General features: G+C 37.2%; 1 protein-coding gene across 3 annotated transcripts in view; it reads right to left on the reverse strand.

Moving 5' to 3' along the window:
• Window positions 1-21,585, reverse strand: part of lamp2 (lysosomal-associated membrane protein 2) — a 38,307-nt gene continuing 16,722 nt past the window's right edge. Inside the window, exons 7-9 of one of the 3 annotated variants that reach the window (XM_057850239.1) lie at window positions 20,269-20,323; window positions 20,014-20,184; window positions 1-4,167 (exon numbers count right to left, since the gene is read on the reverse strand). In XM_057850239.1, the coding sequence (XP_057706222.1) occupies window positions 4,025-4,167; window positions 20,014-20,184; window positions 20,269-20,323 (369 nt within the window). In that variant the 3' untranslated portion in view covers window positions 1-4,024. The other 2 variants (XM_057850238.1, XM_057850240.1) reach the window with 2 other exon arrangements.

Raw genomic sequence — 21,585 nt, forward strand, 5'->3', positions numbered from 1 at the left:
TACAAAACAAGAACCAAACTTTTATTTCAATGGTCACCACGCACGCATTAAGACAAGCTCATCATTATCACATGACTTTCTTCTTGAGTAAAGCAAATGAACAGTGGCTAAAGGAAAGGCACAAAATGTGGGTTAGTGATCAGTTGCTTTGCAAAGCAGTTAATGAGTCTGTTTCAAATCTTTTTGGTTTAAACTAGTGTTGCACCAATACTAGCATCGGTACCAATACGGCACTAAAATGTAACAGGAAAATGTCATCGGTACCGGGGAGTACGAAGACATAATGTACTGCTCAAAAACAAGGCAAAAACAGACGACGGAGGGACAATTCTGGATCCAAAACAAGGCTACATGTTTCAGCAAAATCTGTCTTATCTCAGTGTCCAGTGTTTTTTAAGTCCGTGGGCCGGCCGAAGGTGTGTCTGGGCGTTGCTTTGGGATCATCCCTCTCTGGCCGGTTTCGGGCTGTTTGTGTTCGTGCGTGGATGGGATGTGGTTGCCACAGCGACCGACACTGGTCTTGACGTCACAAGCGCCTGCTATCAACTTTGGTTATCCGGGCTGGCAATACTTGTTTTAGGACAAAGCGCGCTGGTCTTTGTCCTTGTTCGTTTGTCGGGAGGACTGATTGCCAGAGTTGGCGCGTCAATCTTGCTCGTGGCACCCACGTTGGGCTTCTGTGATAAGATAGCGTTCTATTCTGTTTCATTAAACTATGGTGTGCTATTTATTTTACATTAGGTGTGTTAGAGTAGTGCAGTCCTACAGTGAATATGAGAAATGATACGATTCCCTGATTGATTATATTACGTGTGTTCGAGTAATGCAAACAGACGGCGCCTACAAGAAACGGTACTATTTTTCCTTTTCCCCCTCATGAGCGCCGATAAGGTGATAACTTTAATGTGTCAAGGGCACTGAGTGAAGTCTGCCTAAACTATAGTTAGATGAATGTGTTAGACTAATGCAAACAAAAATATGGCGTGTGAGAGAACGGTACCTTTTCCCTTCACCACCTTCTGTCATTTTTTGCATATTATCCTCATTAGAATATGAAAACCTATAAATGTTTGGGTGGTTTTAGGTAAAGCAGACACTGTTTTTTCATCTGTGTGATTTTGACAAAGATCAGATCACATTTGATGGTGATTTTTAGCAGAAATTCGAGAAATTCCAAAATGTCCAGATACCTTTTCATACCACCTGTTTTGGTTTAAGGTCACTAGCAGCTTTGGTTCTGAAAATATTGGAAGTTTTTGACAGCCTACGGAGTGGCCCCGCCCCTAGTTTCCCATCAACTGATGATGAAGTTTATGCCTCACGCTTCAAATGGATTGGACGTCACTTGGGCGCCTCAATTCCAGCCAAGGAGCTACGCAGTGTCTGACCAAGTCAAGATTGCAAAATACTTTACATTCAGGTGAGTATGCAGTATTTTTGTAGTAGACGGGAAATAATTGTATTTTTCAGCCAATACAAAACAGCTGGGTTTTGGAATCAGCAGCCAAAAAATAGTATCGGTGCAACACTAATTCAAACATACCGTATTGGGAAAAAACTGCATGAAATAAAATGCGTATACTTCAGTGGCGCCATTTGTAAAGCAGCACGTGCTGAAAATTACGACAGCATTTTCTCACATTTAGCGCCACACAGTGTTGAAAACGTGGTGTGAAATTTTTAGTCACTTTTTTTTCTTGCACATTTAAAACATTATTTAGCAACCTAAATATTCATTTATAAATAAGAAGTTATGGACCTGAATTTTTAAATCCAGAACTAAATATTTAATTTTAATCTTAAATTTATATCCTATATCCTAAATGCTAAAATCTGGAAACGGTTGGAATTAAATATTTAGCTTAATATGCAAATTCACATGACCGGAGACCGGAAGTAACAAAATAAAAGCTGGAGCATACAAAATACTCTTTAGTTTCTTCTAAATATGTATTTTACCTATATATTGTTATTATGACAATGACTCTTGTTCAAGAGCAGACTGCAACCGTTGCATAGGTTTTATTCAGACAGTCTGAGCTGCTCCACCAGCTTTTATTTTGTTACTTCAGGTCTCCAGTCATGTGAATTTGCATATTAAGTAGGGCTGTCAAAATTATCGCGTTAACAGGCTTTAATTAATTTTTTTAATTAATCACGTTAAAATATTTGACGCAATTAATGCAGATGTGCCGCTCAGACACATTTAAATGACGGTACAGTGAAACGCTCACTTGTTAATTGTGTTTTATGGAGTTTTGCCGCCCTCTGCTGGCGCTTGGGTGCGACTGACTTTATAGGCTTCAGCACCAATGAGCATTGTGTAAGTAATTATTGACATCAACAAGGGCGGGCTACTAGTTTATTTTTTGATTGAAAATTTTACAAATTTTATTGAAAACTAAAACACTAAGAGGGATTTTAATATAAAATTTCTATAACTTGTACTAATATTTTTCTTTTAAGAACTACAAGTCTTTCTATCCATGGATCGCTTTAACAGAATGTTAATAATGTTAATGCCATCTTGTGGATTTATTGTTATAGTAAACAAATACAGTCCTTATGTACCGTATGTTGAATGTATATACTGTATCCATCTTGTGTCTTATCTTTCCATTCCAACAATAATTTACACAAAAATATGGCATATTTTATAGATGGTTTGAATTGCGATTAATTGCGATTAATTAATTTTTAAGCTGTAATTAACTCGATTAAAAATTTTAATCGTTTGACAGCCCTAATATTAAGCTAAATATTTAGTTCCGACAGTTTCCTGATTTAACATTTAGGATATAAGATATAAATTGAAGATTTAAATTAAATATTTAGTTCTGGATTTAAACAATCAGGTCCAAAATTTGCATTCTTGATTCAGCTCAAGCTGTGAGCAGACGCACTCCTCTGAGCTCCCAAGAGCAACTTATCTCAACCGATAAGCATTCCGGGCCAACTCAGGGCCAGCAAGCTCGACTCCCAGTATGGCTACAAAGAATTTGAAACCTGGAGACTTGGATGAAATAAAATCCTCCATACAGAAATTGGAGGTCTCCTTGAATGGCTTGATTCAAAACCAGAATCAAGAAATCGTCAGAGAGCTCCAGTTAATGCGCGCTGAAAACGAGACACTCAAGCAGGCGGTCGAGGAGAGAGATGTTCACATCAAAAGGCTGGAAATTTTGGCTGACGATCTTGACCAATGCCGACGCGCAAATGAGCTCGTGGCCATGTGATGTATGTAACTGTACCATGTCTGATTGTGCGTCTTTAGTTGTAAGAGTCTGCCTTTGTCTTCTTCTTCGGTTCCTTCGGGCAAATCATATCACATTTTGTAATTGTCAATGATCGTCAATGATACCGATGATGATGACAATTAATATTTCATTCATTCATTCAAACTTCTTATTTAAAAATAAATATTTAAGTTGCTAAATAATGTTGTAAATTTGCAACAACAACAAAAAAGTGACTAAAAATTTCACACCATTTTAAACACCGTGTGGCGCTAAATGTGAGAAAATGTTGTCGTGTATTTCAGCATGTGCTGCTTTACAAACGGCGCCCCATATATACTTGGACATTACGTGATAAGAAAAGTAAGATTTCACTTTAATCGCATACTTTGCTGGTAAAGTGTTTAGTGCCTTGTCTCAACAGTTCAACTTTGTGTGCATTTAGGAAAAAAAAAACATAAATCAGCATTTTCAGGCATTCAAGTCAATGTGCTCTGGCTTTGCTTGTACATTCAAGTCATTCATCATCAACAAATATCAAGTCATTCTATACAAGATTAATCGCGTATAATATTGTTAAGGGCGCAAGGGGGGCCCCTTCAGTTTGGGAGTGGAAGTGGACATGCGGTCTTGAGTCAAACGATGCAATACTCATTGATATGGTTTGGCTGGTATAGTTATTGGCAAAAGAGGTGAAAGACGAAACCAAATCAGAAGGGGAAATAGGTTGAAAGTTACTTTTAAAGGGTGAAAGGGTATAACATTTGAGAGTATGCAAAAGCAGAGCTTTATACAGACTGGTAGCCAGTGCGACTCTTCCTCCGGCCAATCAGGTAAGAGAGAAGGACAAGGACGATTAGGAAGCTGAGGGCCACACCCACCGCAATAGGCACCAAAAAGCTCAAATCAGAGTCCAGGAAGCATTCCTCGGCTGATGGCGTACACAAAAACAGACATGCACACACAAAAAAGACAGCAGGGTTAGCGCTGTCAGTTAACAGTTAACAAGCAGCAATGGTGGTAAAATTCCCTAGAATGGTTAGAAGATACACACATCTGAGCCTGGAAGACAATCACATTTTTTGCAAAAAGAAGAGAAAGGACATTTTTGTAAACGCGTGCATTCATTTGACAAGGATGGGAAAATCTTTTATGAAAGTAGTTTTAGGAAATAAGGCAGCATCATTTTTTAATGTTTTGGTTTAGTGTCAGAAGTGTTAAGAATCTCACTTTTTGTAAGTGTTTACAGTACATCCATCATTCTAAGCTAACAATGATGAGCAAATATAAACAAATGGTTAAGTTATAGCACCTCACATTTTTATTTCTTATTAAGAATTAGATTTTCCCTGCTGTTTTGGTTTGATGCAGTGGTTCTTAACTTTGCTGAAGGTAACGATCCCCACCGGTTTCTCATGTGCATTCAACGAACCCTTCGGAATTTCAAAATAAAGCGTTTTTTTTTCTAAATTCAAAACCGATAGAGGTAACTTTAACGCTACCCTCTATGTTACTCTGTTTTTATAATTCTTCTACTTCTGTAATCTTCTCACTTTTTCACTATGCTACACCGTACGCGGGGTTTAAAGGGGGGGCAGGCCCCTCCTGGTGGCCGAAAAGTGTCACTGCATGTAATTGACTTTCCTATATAGGATTTTAAAATTAAGAGTTTTCCGGTAAAATATTTAATTTTATAAAAGTTTTAAAGCAATAAAACAAACAAACAAAAAAAAAGAATGAAATGAACCCCAAAAATATATATTTTTAACTCATTAGCTCCCAAAAACATCTAAATATGTTCTATTTTTAATTGTTTCAGTGTCCCAAAAACGTATTTATAGGTCTTTTACATTTTTTTTTCACAAGCTACATCTCTAGGTTCTGATGCAACGTTGCTCCAAAGCACAACGCTCAAAATCCATTTTAAAGCAATAAAGCTTGCCACTGGAGGGTAGTAGCGCATTTGGTAAGAACTCATACTGGACCATGAAAGGAAGTGAATGAAGAGAAATCGTCAGGAAATGGAGGTTGGAAGAAGTAAGAAGCGTGAGAAAATGTGGAGAACGATAGAAAACACAAGGCACATGCCCCACACAAGTTCCCTAGGGGAATTCTGTTATGAGGTAGTGGGCACTACATAAGAAAGATTAAAAAAAAATCTATCTTAATGAGACAGGCGGCGATGAGGAAAACATTTACCCCGCAGCCGCAGCCACAACAGCGTCATCTCTCAGTTCAATTGTTTAGTTATGTGTAAATAAATTGTTACTTTGCCATCAAAAGCTGTGTTTGTCTTGTTGTTTATGTTATTTTGTAGAAGGAAAACATTATTCAGATGTTTGGGATGTCATAAAACCAAAAATAGCAGTGCTAAAGTCAGTTATGTTTGAAATGTATGCTTTTACAAAAAGCTCAATTTCTCAGTTTTTTTAGAAATTGAAAAATTGTTCAAACTAAGCTATTTTCTAATGCTGATTTCTAAAGAATGGAAAAAGATATGAACTAACTTTTTTTCCTGCTGAAAGAAGAGAGTCTAATCTTTCTTTTGGTGGGTTCCATGTTTATATAGCGATAGAACAGAATTTTCTGTGGGCCTTGCAAAATCAGTCAAAATCCGGTAAAACAGCTGGGAGCGAAGGGGGCTGCTGGGGGTTGTGTTTTTTGTCTCCCTCTGCTGAAGCTTTGGTGCAACTAATTTTATGGGTTTAAGCACCATGAGCATTGTGTAATTATTGACATCAACAATGGCGAGCTACTAGTTTATTTTTTGATTGAAAATTTTTACAAATTTCATTAAAACAAAAACATTAAGAGGGGTTTTAATATAAAATTTCTATAACTTGTATGAATATTTATCTTTTTAAAACTACAAGTCTTTCTATCCATGGATCGATTTAACAGAATGTTAATGTTAATGCCATCTTGTTGATTTATTGTTATAATAAAGAAATACAGTACTTATGTACAGTACGTTGCATGTATATATCCGTCTTGTGTCTTATCTTTCCATTCCAACAATAATTTACAGAAAAATATGGCATATTTTATAGATGGTTTGAATTGCGATTTATTTTTAAGCTGTGATTAACTCGATTAAAAAGTTTAATTGTTTGACAGCCCTAATTATTTTGTTACAAAACTAATTTTCTATCCAGACGGCGGAATCACACTTTAAACATACTGTATTAAAGTCATAAGGTGTCTTTGAGTGAATGTGGGAGGAAAATTTAAAGTGTCTCGAGGCCGGACTGAGTGCCCTTTTATTTGGAAATCAAATTATTGTCACCTTATGCAAGAATGTGGCAATAAAATGAGAATGTAGACAAGAAAACTAAATTAAAGAACAGCGTGAAATGAAATGTTTCATTTTTCAACGTGAAAATGAACAGCAAAATTATTTGTATTAAATTTGAAGAAATTGGAACAGCAATTCACTGAGATATTAGCTTGCTAGCATTGCTATATCGGCTTTGAATTAGAAAAAAAAGCTTTAGTATTAAATTTCGAAGGGTTTGGTGAATGCTCATGTGAAATTCGTGAGGTTCTTTACATTTAGCAAGTTTCAGAACCACTTGTTTAGTGTCGATATTCTAGTGAGGATTTCTAAAGCCTGTTTAAAGTTAAAACGATAAGATTTCATGAGCCACCCAATGAGTACTTCACGTGGCCTGCAAATAAGTCCCTTACAAATCACAAAATCATCACACCAAGTTAAGCTAAGCTAAGCTAAGCTAATAATGTTCTAGTTGTTTCCCACAAGTGTTATAATGTATTTCCCAAAGCCTCAAATCATTAATCAAAGGGCGGGAAAGAAAAGTGCAAAGAAGAACTTAGGAAACCAAACGGCGATGCTAACGAAAATGAGGAAGACAGGCAGAGTTTTGTCTCGATTATGAAACGAGAGCAGTCTAGAAAGACTCATAACCGCTGGCCAAGTTTCTCTTTCTCCCGATGAAATAGGCCAGCAGAACGATAAGAACGAGAACAAGCAGGGCAACTCCGACAGCTACGGGAACGAGGAAACTCTCCGAGTCCGTCTGGCAATCCTCGGCTAGATGAGAGTGAAGAGAAAAGAGGTCAAAGTCTTGGTGGAAGAAATCAAGCGAAGGTTAGTAAAAAGATTTCACTTTAAAGAAAACATTTAGTAGATCCAGGACAGCAGCACAAGTTCATTTCCATTTACGAATTATTAATTCATTAAAAAAAAAAAAAATTCTTTAAAGGGCACTCATTCGCTGCCATTGACGGTGCTAAATGTCTAATTCATTTTGACTGGGAGGGGGCAAATGAACATTTGTTTCCAGTCAAAAATGATTTGGACATCTAACGCTGTCAATGGCACTCACACATGAGAGTTCAAAGTCAGTCCTCCCACTTTAAATGAATTGGACATTTATCGCTGTCAATGGCATGCTATTAGCTAAATACTATAAAACTTTAGCATGTTTTTTGGGATCGGAATTCCTTTTTAAAACCGTTGTTATTGTATTTATTTAGTTTTAATCATATTGTATTAATTGATACATTTATTTATAACAATAAGAAAATAATTTAGAAAAATAAGATCATTATTCCTTTATAGCACAAGTGACTTTTTACACATAAAAAAAAAAAAAAAAAAAAAGCAACACTTGGTACCTTTTCAGTTTTAGTCGATTCTAGCAACGCTGGTAGAAAAAGCGAGTGTTCTACCTAAAGGACGACTGGGTTTCCCATAGTGCTGCAACGATTAATCGATTAATCTTGAGTAATTCGATTAGAAAAAAAGATTCAAATTAAATTTTGCTGCTTTGAGTATTCGTTTAATTAAAGTGGAGTTGTAATGGTTGGTTTTGTAAGTGTTTGCGATGTTTTATTGATTTGGGTGGCTACACTGCCCTCTAGTGGCAACAGTGAAAATGACATAACTCATTTCACATGGCTGAATCCAGCTGTGCCCGGTTAAGACCAACATAAGCCAAGTTTTTGTTTGAGCTAATGTTATTTTAATGCATTCGTAACTCAGTTTATAGATATATTTAGCTGTTTTTGTGGGAATGGGTTAAGAGAACCATATGTTAAGAGCATTGTAAAAATAAAAATAAAAAGTTAGCATTTAAGGTAGCGGACTTTTGCTAAGTTTTTGTTGGAGCTAATGTTTTTTGCATCTTAATTTAGTTTATCGGTATATTTAGCCGTTTGTTGTGGGAATATGTGTTTGAACAATTTACTAAGAGCATTGTAAAAACAAGTTAGCACTTTATAGCATTTAAGCTAGCAGACTTTTGCTATGTAAGTTAGCCAATTCTTCTTGTGTTGTACTTATGCTTATGCATTTATTTCTTTATTTTTTTTTTATACCGTTTGACGCTCAGCTCAGGTATTTTAATTTTTTATGTACGTTATCGATTACTTGATTATTAGAAATAACTAGTTCATCGATTACTAAAATAATTGATAGCTGCAGCCTTAGTTTCCCATGAGGACCACCGCAGACCCGGACAGTGTTGTAAAATCATCAATCAATCAAAAATCAATCTACCGGTCGCCTGCAGATGGATTAAACAACATTTGTTTCCATCGGCTGTGTGAAGGATGAATAGTAAGTAATAAGGTAATGAATCCAGTTGAGGCTAAACAATAGCATATGACGGTTAGCAACCGTATGGGTTTAGTGTGGCTAACCCCACAGAGTAAAAGCTGTATATCCTGGTAGCCTCTCTTTTTTACCTCCTCAGGCAAAACTTTTTGTCTCTTTTGTTGCTCTGCAATCTTTGCAGAATTCGCGGGAAAGCATTAGCATCGATTTCGTCTTTATAACAAATGGAAGTGCAGATGCCGTTACACATTTGTAATTTTTTTGTGTGGCTGGGTTCCTGCCACCCTCCTCATTAGTTATTAGTGACGGGGAAAGTGATACAGACCCCCTCAAGATATAAATGAGGTGTCATTCAATTAGTTGTCAATCGACATACCATCACAAATGTTATGAAAATACAGTGGTACCTCTACATACAAAGTTCATTCGTTCCAGGACCTTGTTTGTAAGTCAAAATGGTCGTATGTTGAGCATATTTTTCCCATAAGAATACATTATAATTCCATTTACAGTGGGGAGAACAAGTATTTGATACACTGTCAATGGGTTTTTCCATTGGCAGTGTATCAAATACTTGTTCTCCCCACTGTATTCGTTCCACAGCCGGAAAACCTACGAGATCATCATTAATCATTAATAAATACTGCTGGTACTATAACAAATAGCAATTACGGTACACATAGCAAAATAAATTCTGAATTCAATAATAATTCCTGTAATAACGTGATGAATCGGGTTCAAATGTGGCAGACGTGTTTTGCATGCTGTACCTGAATGCACCGCGTGGCTTCCAGACAGTGAGAAAGGTGCAGTAGAGATTTTGTTTTGTTATTGGCGTCAATTGCGGCGGATCGTTGGTTTGTTGTGTTGCACAAGTTCTGAAATAAATGATTAAAAACCTGAGGAAGCTGGCGATTTCTTTGGCGATGTTACCACAATAATAATTGTCGCCTTAACTTATAAAGACTGGCGAACAGAGGTCATCTGATTACTGTCGAGCCAGTTCATGGACGTGCACACCATGCTGATATTTTTCTATCATTTCCATCTTCATTTTAATTGTAAGCGTTACCTTTTTTCACCACTTGCACTAACCTTCTTGGAACCCGTGATAGTTTCTCTCACAAGAAAATCCGTCATGTGTCAGTCTCGCGGTAAAACAAAAACTGTGGCGCGGTCATTAATCGTTGTATTTCAACATGTCGTCTGATGTAGAAACAAATGGAGAGTCAAATTTTATGTCGGATGACGAAGCGATCGTATGTCGAGGTACCACTGTATTTTATAAAGGTTGAAATGTTACCTAGTGTTGCTTTAACACATTATTTAAAAAAAAAAGTTTGATTAATGGAATACATTTTTTTTTAAAAAAAATACATACCGATTGGGGAGGGGGGTCACAGCATTTCATGCATGCCATTGACAGTGATAGACATCCAATTAATTTAAACAGGGAGGACTAGCAGCAAATTTTCATCTTTCAGCACCAATGATAGTGCTGGGCGTCCAATCACTTTTGACTGGCATGATGAGTCAAAAATGGATTGAACATCCAGGACCGTCAGTGGGTTAAAACCACTTGTCCTATAAAAGACACTAAAACAAAGTTCGAACCTTTTCCTCATCCAGTTTGCAAGATCAAAACACAGCATTTTACACACAAAGATTCCCTTTTATTGAACATGTGAGAAGATGAGGGAGAAATAATAAGCCGCATGTAGGCTTTAGTCAAACCAGTACTTATACTGAGCAAGGCACTAGTCTCTATCAGTTGACGTAGCGACAAAGTGAAAATAAGTCACCACACAGAATCCTGGCAGAAGCAAAATTAAAAGTTTTTAAATCGGACCGTACAAAGGCATATTTGGGCCACACCAAAAACAGATATTCAAGATTTTAATCATAAGACGATGCAACGATTTGTAACGAGAGGAATGAAATTGTGAAGTATGTCAAAATACGATGGAAATGTGTGACAGTGACAGTATAAAGTTGCAAAATATGTCAGTCATGTTGCATGTGAGTGCATAATACTAGAAATATACCAGATTTTAGTATTTTTCCTTCTTCATATAGCAATTATTTGTTAGATTTTGTTAGCCTAACAGTATAATTGCCTAAGTCATATTGGGCAACACTATTTTACAGTGGGTTTCATAGATTGTCATAATTATGACATGACAGTGTCATGAGCATGAATGCTTATACAGATGTCATCAAGTGGCATCTGGCAAATTATGTCACTTTTGGTGTCACTGTCATAACAACTTGACATATAATTTATGTCACATTTGATGCAAAGTTGACATTTGTGATAGTGTCATGACCATTTATTTCCCTAGTGTTCAAATCAAGTGGAAAAATTTGAACCTTTCATGAAGCGTAATTACACTGTCAAATCAGTTCATGACAGTGTCATAATTGTGTCATGTCACGGTCTGCTATGTCATGTTTACGACTGGGAATTTTGTCTTGGCTTTTGTTGTCAGGACAAAGATATCTCAAACAATGTCAACTTAGCATAAAAAGTGACATAATTCATATGTCGAATTGTCATAAGAGACAATTTGCCGGGTGAGACTTTGCTTATGACCTGACGTTAAGTTGTCATTAATGGTCATGACAGTGTCATGTCATAATTATGATGGTCTTATTAACCCACTGTCAAATTAAGTGTTACCATATTTTTGCCGAATTGAGATTTTTGCATCGCGGTACTCTGCCTTTGTCATAAAAATATGTGTTAGCGAAAAGAAAAAAAAATGATAATGTTAGCCATTAGGCAGAAATGAGTTACAAATCGTTAGCCTTTCTTTACAGCCATATCATGAATTTGATTCCTGCAACATGTCAATTTTTAACCCCCCCAAAACAAACTCAATGTTACATTTCCTTGCAACGTTTCATCCATCTCACCTTTCCAATTTCATTCCTGTAAATTAATAGCTTTTTCTTTTTCAGCATGGCCCGAATACTCCATCATACAAAGTGTCACACTGGCTTGTTATCGTCGCAACAAAAAGAAAAAAATCAAAAACACACACACACAAACACACACATTGTTGTTCTCCTGAGGCTCTGATGGGCTGCAGTGCTAGTATGAGAGAATGTTGGCAATAAATTATAGGTGTGAACCTCTGGGTGCCTGATGATAAGATGCAATCTGACAAAAAAAAATCTGAATATTTTATAGCAACTTTTTTGCAAATAAATACCTCGACACCACAATTTTGCATACTTGTCAACACAGAGTGTCTTTCTTAACTCATTGCCTGCCAATGACAACGATAGTCGTCCAATTTAATAAAACCGGGAAGAGCCAATGAACGTCTGAGATGTGCGAGGAGAGTTTGAAAAAATTGATCAAAAATGCACTGTCACATAATTTGAGCAATATAGCTTGCAAATATTACCAGGGGTAGCCAGCAGTCACTTTGTGGCGCTCATGAGAGAGGTAGAAACATTTTCTGCTTATAATGTGTAAGCAGAAGAAGAGCTTTTCATTAAATCAAAGGTCATTCAGATTAAAATGATCACCGAACAAACTAAATAGCATAACTAGAAATTAATGAAACAATCAGAACAGCAACTGAGGAAATAAATTGTACAGAATATGTAGTTGTGCAAATCTTTAATGCCGCAATGCATGCTAGGAGGCTGAAGGCCTGTTGGACGACAACAGTGTTGAAGGCAGCAGGGCTTGTTCTTCATAAATTTGATTGATTGTGTTACTATACGAGTGCTATATGGATAATTTGTTATTAATTTTTATTTTGGAATAATATTTTTTTTTTTGGAAAGTATTTTTACTATCTTTTGATAATTTAAATTCACAGCCCGAAATCCACAAAATGTGAGATGACTAATTGGCCTTATGTTTTTGTTTCAGTTGCACATAGGGAAACACGTTTTAATTTCACAGTTAATTATTCATTTTTATCACATCATCAAGTATCGTTTCGTGGCCCTGGCATATTGAGGCTCATAGTATCGTGAGTTTATGTATCGTCCCATCCCTAGCTAAACCCCCCAACTCGGTTCAGCCATGGCACCCTTTAGGCCAGGACCGCCTCTGCTCCCAGTCTAAATGTATTGGACGTCTAGCGTCGTTAATAGCAGCCAATGAGTTAACATCGACACTGTTCTAGTGTAAAATATCACTAGCAACCTATCAGTAACGATCGATTCTTGGTGGGAGCACGAGCATATCGATAACCCATTGGGATGAAAAAAATGGTGTCATATCGCCATATCGATTTATTATAAGCCATTTAGAGAAATTCAATTCTACGTACTAGCCAATAAGGAAGCAGAAACCTGCCACCAGTCCCATGAATATATTTGGACTAATTTGGGAGCACCTGCAGTTGTCAGAGCCAGGATAGCAACACAAAATCAAATAACACAAATTCCAAATACATAGATCTGTGAATAGCCTTATTCAAAAATAAAAGCATTTTAGTGCATGTACATGAAAACATTCTCAAATTAAACAAAACCATCCCTTTTCAGAACCTAGTGTCTAGCACAATTTTGAAAGACTTTTCAGATTTTTTTTTTTGTCTCGTGCAAAAGAGCAGAAAACGTCGTGACGCGTCTACGGTGCTGGTTTGCTTGGCGCGTCAAAACGTTTTCCCAAGTTGGCCGGGGGATAAAATTATCTTTTATGATTGCAAATATATATCGTCTCTCCTGCTCTGCAGGAAGCAAACATTGGCTAAAGCTTCCTTGAAATGCATTTCTAGTGGTGCAAACCTACACCCTTTGGTGATGGATTTCGTTTTCTGCACGAATAAAGCATTAACACACGAATCCTGAGAAGATATTCAGCATCAATAAATTCAATTAAGGCAGGGGTGGGGAACCTTTTTGCCTGAAAAGTTTTAGAAATTAGATAGATTTCCAATATCTGTTGTTTACATGTTTTCTGGCTTTTAACTGCAATTGAGCCAAGGTTCGATTTGATTTTTTTTAAACAGGACGTAGGTTCCCCACTCCTGGATTATGGGGATGAAAACACAAAAATCAAACAAAAAAATAAAAGTATATAATGTGCAAAGATATGAAATCTTACATGGAATCAACATGGGAGTGTCAGCAGAGCAAATGCAAGATCTGAAGGTATAGCACTGCTATATTGTTTTTTACAGGTGCGTCTTAAAAGATTTGAATGTCATAAAACTCAATTTACTTCAGAAGCTTAATATAAACTACTAATACTGTAGTACTAGATACAGTACTGATATGGCACTAACATGAAGTTGTATCGAGGAGTACTCAAAAATAGCATGCAATTTGTACTTTTCACAATCTACTTTCCAACCACTGGTCGCCCTACCCAAGATGGCCTCCAACTTTGCAGATTTGAAAGTCATAAAACTTACTTACTTAAGAAGCTTAGTACAAACTCAGTACCAGTACCGACATGGCACTATAAGAAATCAGTATCCGAAAGTGCAGAAAAATAACGTGCAATATGCTCTTTCGTGATCTACTTTCCACCCGCTGGTCGCCCTACCCAAGATGGCCGCCAGCACGCACATGGCCGTGTAAAAAGGAACACTTGTCGCCTTTCCCAAGATGATACACATCCAATCATGTATCGTCTAATCATCGTTTTATGAATTTCAATGTGTTTATTACTCACAGATGTGCAATACCATTTTTCAGCTCCCGTTGGTGATACTGTATAGTTTAAGGTCTAAATTTAGGATGTCCGATCAGATTTTTTTCAATATGTCTTGCCGATACCGATCTGATGCCTATATTTTTAGACCAGTAGAAATGGTACTGAAAACATGTGATTACTGGATCGTATCAGACCTTGTGACCAAATTCGATACTCCAAAAATAGCCATATCGGGTGCCGATACAGATACTGAGAATACCACACTCCTATTACTGATACATTTATTTTTGGAAATACATATTTTCCCTTTTCTCCGATTGGACGTCTACTAGTGATAAACTCGTAGAAATTCAAAGCAAAGGGATGATTTGACGACACAATTCGATGTCTATCGTCATCTTTGGGAAGGACGACAAGTGCTCCTTTTTTTTAACTGTGTCACGCTTAGCTGGTAGGCATCTTGGGTAGGTCGAGCAGCGGGTGGAGAGTAGATCGCAAAAAGTACATATTGCACGTTATTTTTCAGCACTCCCAGATACCGATGTCTTACTTTTAGTGCCATATCAATACTATATCTAGTACTGCAGTGCTAGAACTGAGGTTTATGACATTCAAGTCTAGTCAAGTCAAGTCCGAATTGGACGTCTACTACTGATAAACTAATTGGTTAGAGGCTGCATCTTGCCTAGAGAAAGAACAAAGTCCTTGAAAATAAAATCAGTCTGTTTTTTATTAACCTACATGAAAAAATTCTGGATTAACTTTTTTGAATTGAACAAGTTTGTGATCTTCCAATTCACTAAGACGCTTCTGTCCTTTCCATGTGACCTAAGAAATGTAGATGTTGCATTTGCTCAATGACAAGAAACAAACAAATGGAAAATAAACAGATGGGGTGCAGACAAGTTTGGTCCTTGCAGAAAAACTAGCACATTGCTGTCCCTGCAAACTCTCAGAAATGCCATTTGTGCACTTTTTAATATCTTTAAGCAACATTTCTGATTCCACTGAAAGAGTTTCAGTGGTCGAGAGCCAATCGAGTTGATTGTACGTGAATCCAAGGACCAGGCTTGGGAGGACCCCGTTTGTATTTTGTTACTGATTTGCAAAGTGGCTTCTTAAAGGGTCTGATATCCAACATAGGTCTTTCTCCGACCAATCACGTATGCGATCACTACAATGAGAATCAAGCCAGCCAGAGCAGCGCCGACAATGATTGGGATTAAGATGCTGGTGTCGTCCATTGGACACTCATGGGCTGCAGATGAAAAAAGAGTCAGTCAACCACAGATTTGTACTCAACTCGCCGGTTTCCTCGAATTGCTACGAATGCTTTCCATAGGAAACAGTACTATCGCTAGAGATTCTGTTCAATGAACAAATTGAAGTATTAATGAAATAACTAATTTCTCAGAGGAAACACACTTTAAAACTGGATTGACACTGCAGTTTTTGCTCGCGTGGCATACGTATGGATATTATTGGGAATCTTTTTGCAAATGTGTAACTAATGAAGTGTACAGTGGTACCTCTACTTACGAACGTCTCTACAAATGGAATTTTCAGGTTACAACATGCCTCAATGAAAAAATATTGCCTCTTGTTAGGAAAAATTTCAGGACAGGAGAGTAGAGCTGAAACGTGTACTCGAGCAACTCGAGTTTAAATACTGATCCGAGTAATTTTATTCACCTTGAGTAATCGTTTATTTTGACAGCTCTAAGCATCACGTTTTGCTCGGACTACTTTTAATGCGGGACAACGCGCTGTCACGTGCGGAGAGGAAGAAGGAAAAAAAAAAAAAAAAACTTACTGCAGCCGACAGCCGCCACAAACGACGCCGACGTTGCTAAATATTAGCCTGCACGATGCTACGTTGGTACAAGTAGCGTCTAATGCGTCTCATAGAGATCACATGTATGTTGAACTAGATGCACATTGACAGACTCTGCTGCGTCTGGGCAGCGTTAGTAAACAGCCACCATCTTAAAGCAGTAGAGCGCTAATAAATAAGATTAACGTAACTGTCGCTACTAGCTCACGTAACGTTAGCCCTGCGGAGGGCTAGGTTTCAATTAATTATGACCACTGTCGATACATGGCTAACGTGTCTTACATACAGGCTTTAACATAACATAGCATTGTGGAGTGATGAGGGTGTAAAATAAAAACAATCATGCTAACTATCAATTTTAGCTCACTAGTCATTGCTGGATAAAACACCAAGTAGCACTGGTCCCTAATGTGCTCCAATACAGCCTGTATCATACATTTATTTTGAACACTACAAAAATTCAAAATCCTATCAGGACTTACAGTTTAGACTAACTTAAAACTTAACTAGAACTTAAAAATGGCTTGACACAAAGAGAAATTCAATTAAAACACGTGGGAAAAAATCCTAACTTTTAAGTGATGTGTGTTATCAAGCGTAACGGCATTTTTAGGTAAGATATATATATATATAATTTTTTTAATAAGATCTAAAAGTTTTTTGAGTGAAAGCAGTGAATTAGTCTTTTTTTTTTTAAATTCTAGTTACATCTGAGATGCAATTGTTGGCTGTTTTCAACAATATACATTGAAAATAAAGACATTAATTGACTGAAAATGGTTCAAGATTAGATGAAATGTCTTGTTTTCTCATGTATATTTATAATTGCGCTTCACCTAAAAATATATTTGTTTTATCCGATTACTCGATTAATCGATAGAATTTACAGTCGATTACTAAAATATTCGATAGCTGCAGCCCTACACGAGAGGCACTGTAAAAGGTACTTCCTACTTTTAAATGTTGTGCTATAAGATCCTGCTGCCCTACTGGACATAATTTTTAACATTAGGGCTGTACCAAACGACAAATTTTCTCCCGATTAGTCGACTAACCTAATAATCAAAAAATATATATATGTATTTTTTAAAATTCTAATTTAGCAATGAAATTTTTGTTGACGCTTGTCAATTCACAAAAACATTTTGGAACAATTAAATTATTTATTGAAGTACAAATAAACACGTAAAAAAACAATAATAAATCACAAATAATCAATGAGTTCAAATGGTGATAGAATTAACTAGTGCAAAAGAATGGAATGTAAACAGTTTCAGAACACTGACTTCGCCTTTCCAACATGATTCAAAACAATTCTTAAAAAAAAAAAAAAAACACCTAGCATTAATGTTATAGTATATATATATATACACTAGAGCTGAAACGAATACTCGAGCAACTCGAGTAACTCGAGTTTAAAAACTGATCCGAGTAATTTTATTCACCTCGAGTAATCGTTTATTTTGACAGTTCTAAGCATCTTGTTTTGCTCGGACTACTTTTAATGCGGGACAACGCGCTGATGTCACGTGCGTGGAGGAAGAAGCAAAAAAAAAAACAAAACAACTTACTGCAGCCGACAGCCGCTACAAACGACGCCGACGTTGCTAACTACTAGCCCGCACGATGCTTCGTTGGTAGCGGGTAGCATCTGATGAGTCTCAGAGATCACATGTATGTTGAACTAGATGCACATTGACAGACTCGGCCACGTCTGGGCAGCGTTGGTAAACAGCCGCCATCTTAAGCAGTAGAGCGCTAAGCGCTAATAAGAGCGCTAAAGCGCTAATAAATAAGATTAACGTTACGTACGTCACGTCACGTAATGTTAGCCCTGCGGAGGGCTAGGTTTCTATTAATTATGACCACTTTCGATGCGTGGCTAACGTGTCTTACATACAGGCTTTAACATAACATAGCGTTGTGGAGTGATGAGGATGTAAAATAAAAACTCAAGAATGCTAACTATCAATTTTAGCTCAGTAGTCATTGCTGGATAAAACACCAAGTAGCACTGGTCCCTAATGTGCTCCAATACAGCCTGTATCATACATTTATTTTGAACACTGCAAAAACTCAAAATCCTATCAGGACTTACAGTTTAGACTAACTTAAAACTTAACTAGAACTTAAAAATGGCTTGACACAAATAGAAATTCAATTGAAACACGTGGGGAAAAAATCCTAACTTTTAAGTTATGTGTGTTATCAAGCGTAAAGGCATTTTTAGGTGTGTGTGTATATATATATATATATATATATATATATATATTAATAAGGTCTAAAGGTTTTTTGAGTGAAAGCAGTGAATTAGTCTTTTTTTTTTTTATTCTAGTTACATCTGAGATGCAAAAAAAAAATTTTTTGTTTTATCCGATTACTTGATTAATCGATAGAATTTTCAGTCGATTACTCGATTACTAAAATATTCGATAACAGCAGCCCTAATATATACACATATACACATATATATACATACATACATGTATGTATATATTAGGGCTGTCAAAATTATCGCGTTAACGCGCGGTAATTAATTTTTTAAATTAATCACGTTAAAATATTTGACGCAATTAACGCATATGTCCCGCTCAGACAGTATTCTGCCTTTTGGTAAGTTTTACAGCAAGGCTTTTTTTGCTGTCTAACAGCGAATTCTTGTGGTCGCTTTGCGACATGGTTTATTGTGTTCTTGCCAGTTCAATATGGCTGCTCGACGTCTCGGGCTGATAATGTTGTGCTTATATGATCCTTGGACAAGGTTTGTCCGTAAGTATGGTTGTTGTAAAGAATGTACATATTATGTTAGTAAGCGAAATGTTATATTTTTTGTATGAGACGCTTTTTGTTTATGTTTAGTGAACCTGTATAGCGTGCTAAGCTAACGTTGTTGCTGATGCAATGCTTGTGTACTTTTTTTTGTAGTTTTACAACGGTCTAAAGAGGACAATGGTGTGAGGCCATTTTATTAATAAATCAGGTGAAAAAGGAAGAAGTCTGATTATTAAGGCGTCGTTCACTAGCTGTCTAGCTTTGGAAAAAGTAGACGCTTCGGAGTGAGGACCGCATAGACAGATTTAAATGACAGTAGAGTGAAATGCCCACTATGGTCCTTATGTACCGTAGGTTGACTGTATATATCCATCTTGTGTCTTATCTTTCCATTCCAACAATTTATTTTACAGAATATATATATATAATTTACAGAAAAATATGGCATATTTTATAGATGGTTTGAATTGCGATTAATTGCGATTAATTACGATTAATTAATTTTTAAGATGTAATTAACTCGATTAAAAATTTTAATCGTTTGACAGCCCTAGTATATATATATATATATATATATATATATATATATATATATATATATAACTAGCACCTTATTGTCTAAAATCACAATAAAACAGAAGTTCTTTTTAACGAAAAGTTGCATCAGAAATTAATAATTCTAGTGTTCCGTGTGTGTGTGTTTAGGGGTCAAGGCCAATGACTGACAAAAATATATCTGGCCATTCTTCGTGTCAGATTCCGGAGGTGGAGGTTCATATTGCACAGAAATAATCGTGGCATTCATGAGTCAAGGTACTACTGTACTTGTGAAATTACAATACGTTAGAAGTCATTATGCTTTACAGCAAAATGAGTAGCTTTAGGTGTTAAACAATGCACTACAAATTAGGACATTGTGTTTGTTTGTGTTGCTAAACTACTAACTTTGAACAGAAGAGAGTACCTGTACTGAAGAGGCCTTTCTTCACGGCGAAAGGCTGTACTTGGAGGTTGAAGGTGAAGATGTTGAGTTGGCTGGTGATGGAGTAATTCTGCTCTTTGTTGCACATGTACGAGCTGCCCAATGCTGCCTCCCACAGAATCAAGCTACTGTTTGCAGCGGAGAAGACTACACCTAGCAACGACACACAAGTGAACATTAGCCTTGTCCTGCTTGATGAATGCGTTTCGTGTGTTTAGGAAAAACCATTAACCTTACCAGAACTCAACTTTGCCGTAACATTCATAGCCTGCAGGTGGAATTTATTCGTGTTCTGTCAGGAAACGCAAATTCTCAGATCAGTGAAGAAACCACATGCTTAAATAGAATGATTCATCAACTTGGAATTGCTACATTACACCCATAATTATTCATTTTGCTGATACAGAGTGATCAACAGACACTTTAGCCCCTACCACACACTCCGAAACACCAGGAATATCGGGGGATTTAACCGTGCAGCAGTTGTATGTGAAAACAATTTCCGGGGTCGACTGACACGGAGATTACGCGGACATTTCCAGGTCGTGCCTTAGTATCATGTCCGGGACTTTCCCGGGAAGCTGTGTGCGTAAAAGCTGGCGTTAAATTCCTGGGTCTCAGCACGATGCCTGATGACGTAAATATCATGGCGGGCCGATCGTCACTTCCTTTACTACTCCACTTTCGCTACTGTGGAAACATGGTTGTATTTCAAAGCAAAAAACAACGGAGGGATGTTTTCAAGGGTTTATTAATACATATTTGCTACTACCACCAAGATCTGCACCCGCGGCAACTCCACCCAGGCCCGCGCCCGAGGCTTTCGTGTGCATCGCCGCCGCCTTCCTACTCGGCGGGGCCTGATGTGAGGGGAAAGAGCGATTGATAATAAGGATTCCTGGTGGGAGCATATCGACAACCTTTTGGGCTACAAAGTATCGCATTATATCACCTTTCAGGAAATCATTCTAGGATATTCTACTAACAACTAATTAACAGAGAAACAAGATTCTAGTGTGAATTGGAATTAGTTTATCACTAGTAGACGTCCAATCCATTTAAACTGGGAGGGTGGCAGCGAATGAACGAATGTTCATTCGCTGCCATCCCTCCCACTTCAAACGGATTGAACGTCTATGGCTGTCAGTGGCAGTCAATGCCAGGCAATTAGGTAGTTTTAGCAAGGTAGTTAAGGTAGTTTAGGCAATTAGGTAGTCTTGGGCCATTTAAGGTCTAACTGGAACAGCACCAAACAAAAGTTCCAGCATCATCACCTTGTCCAATGCAGATTCTTGACTCTTGACAAGGTGAAGATGCTGGAACTTTTGTTTGGTTCCAGCATCAACACCTTGTCCAATGCAGATTCTTGACTCTTGACAAGGTGAAGATGCTGGAACTTTTGTTTGGTTCCAGCATCATCACCTTGTCCAATGCAGATTCTTGACTCTTGACAAGGTGAAGATGCTGGAACTTTTGTTTGGTGCCGTTCCAGTGAGATTTACAAAGATGATTGCCTGAAAAAGACATCAAAATTCCCTCAGTCCTTGATGATAT

The sequence above is a fragment of the Corythoichthys intestinalis genome, chromosome 11, assembly GCF_030265065.1.
Source record: "Corythoichthys intestinalis isolate RoL2023-P3 chromosome 11, ASM3026506v1, whole genome shotgun sequence".
Lineage (NCBI taxonomy): Eukaryota > Metazoa > Chordata > Actinopteri > Syngnathiformes > Syngnathidae > Corythoichthys > Corythoichthys intestinalis.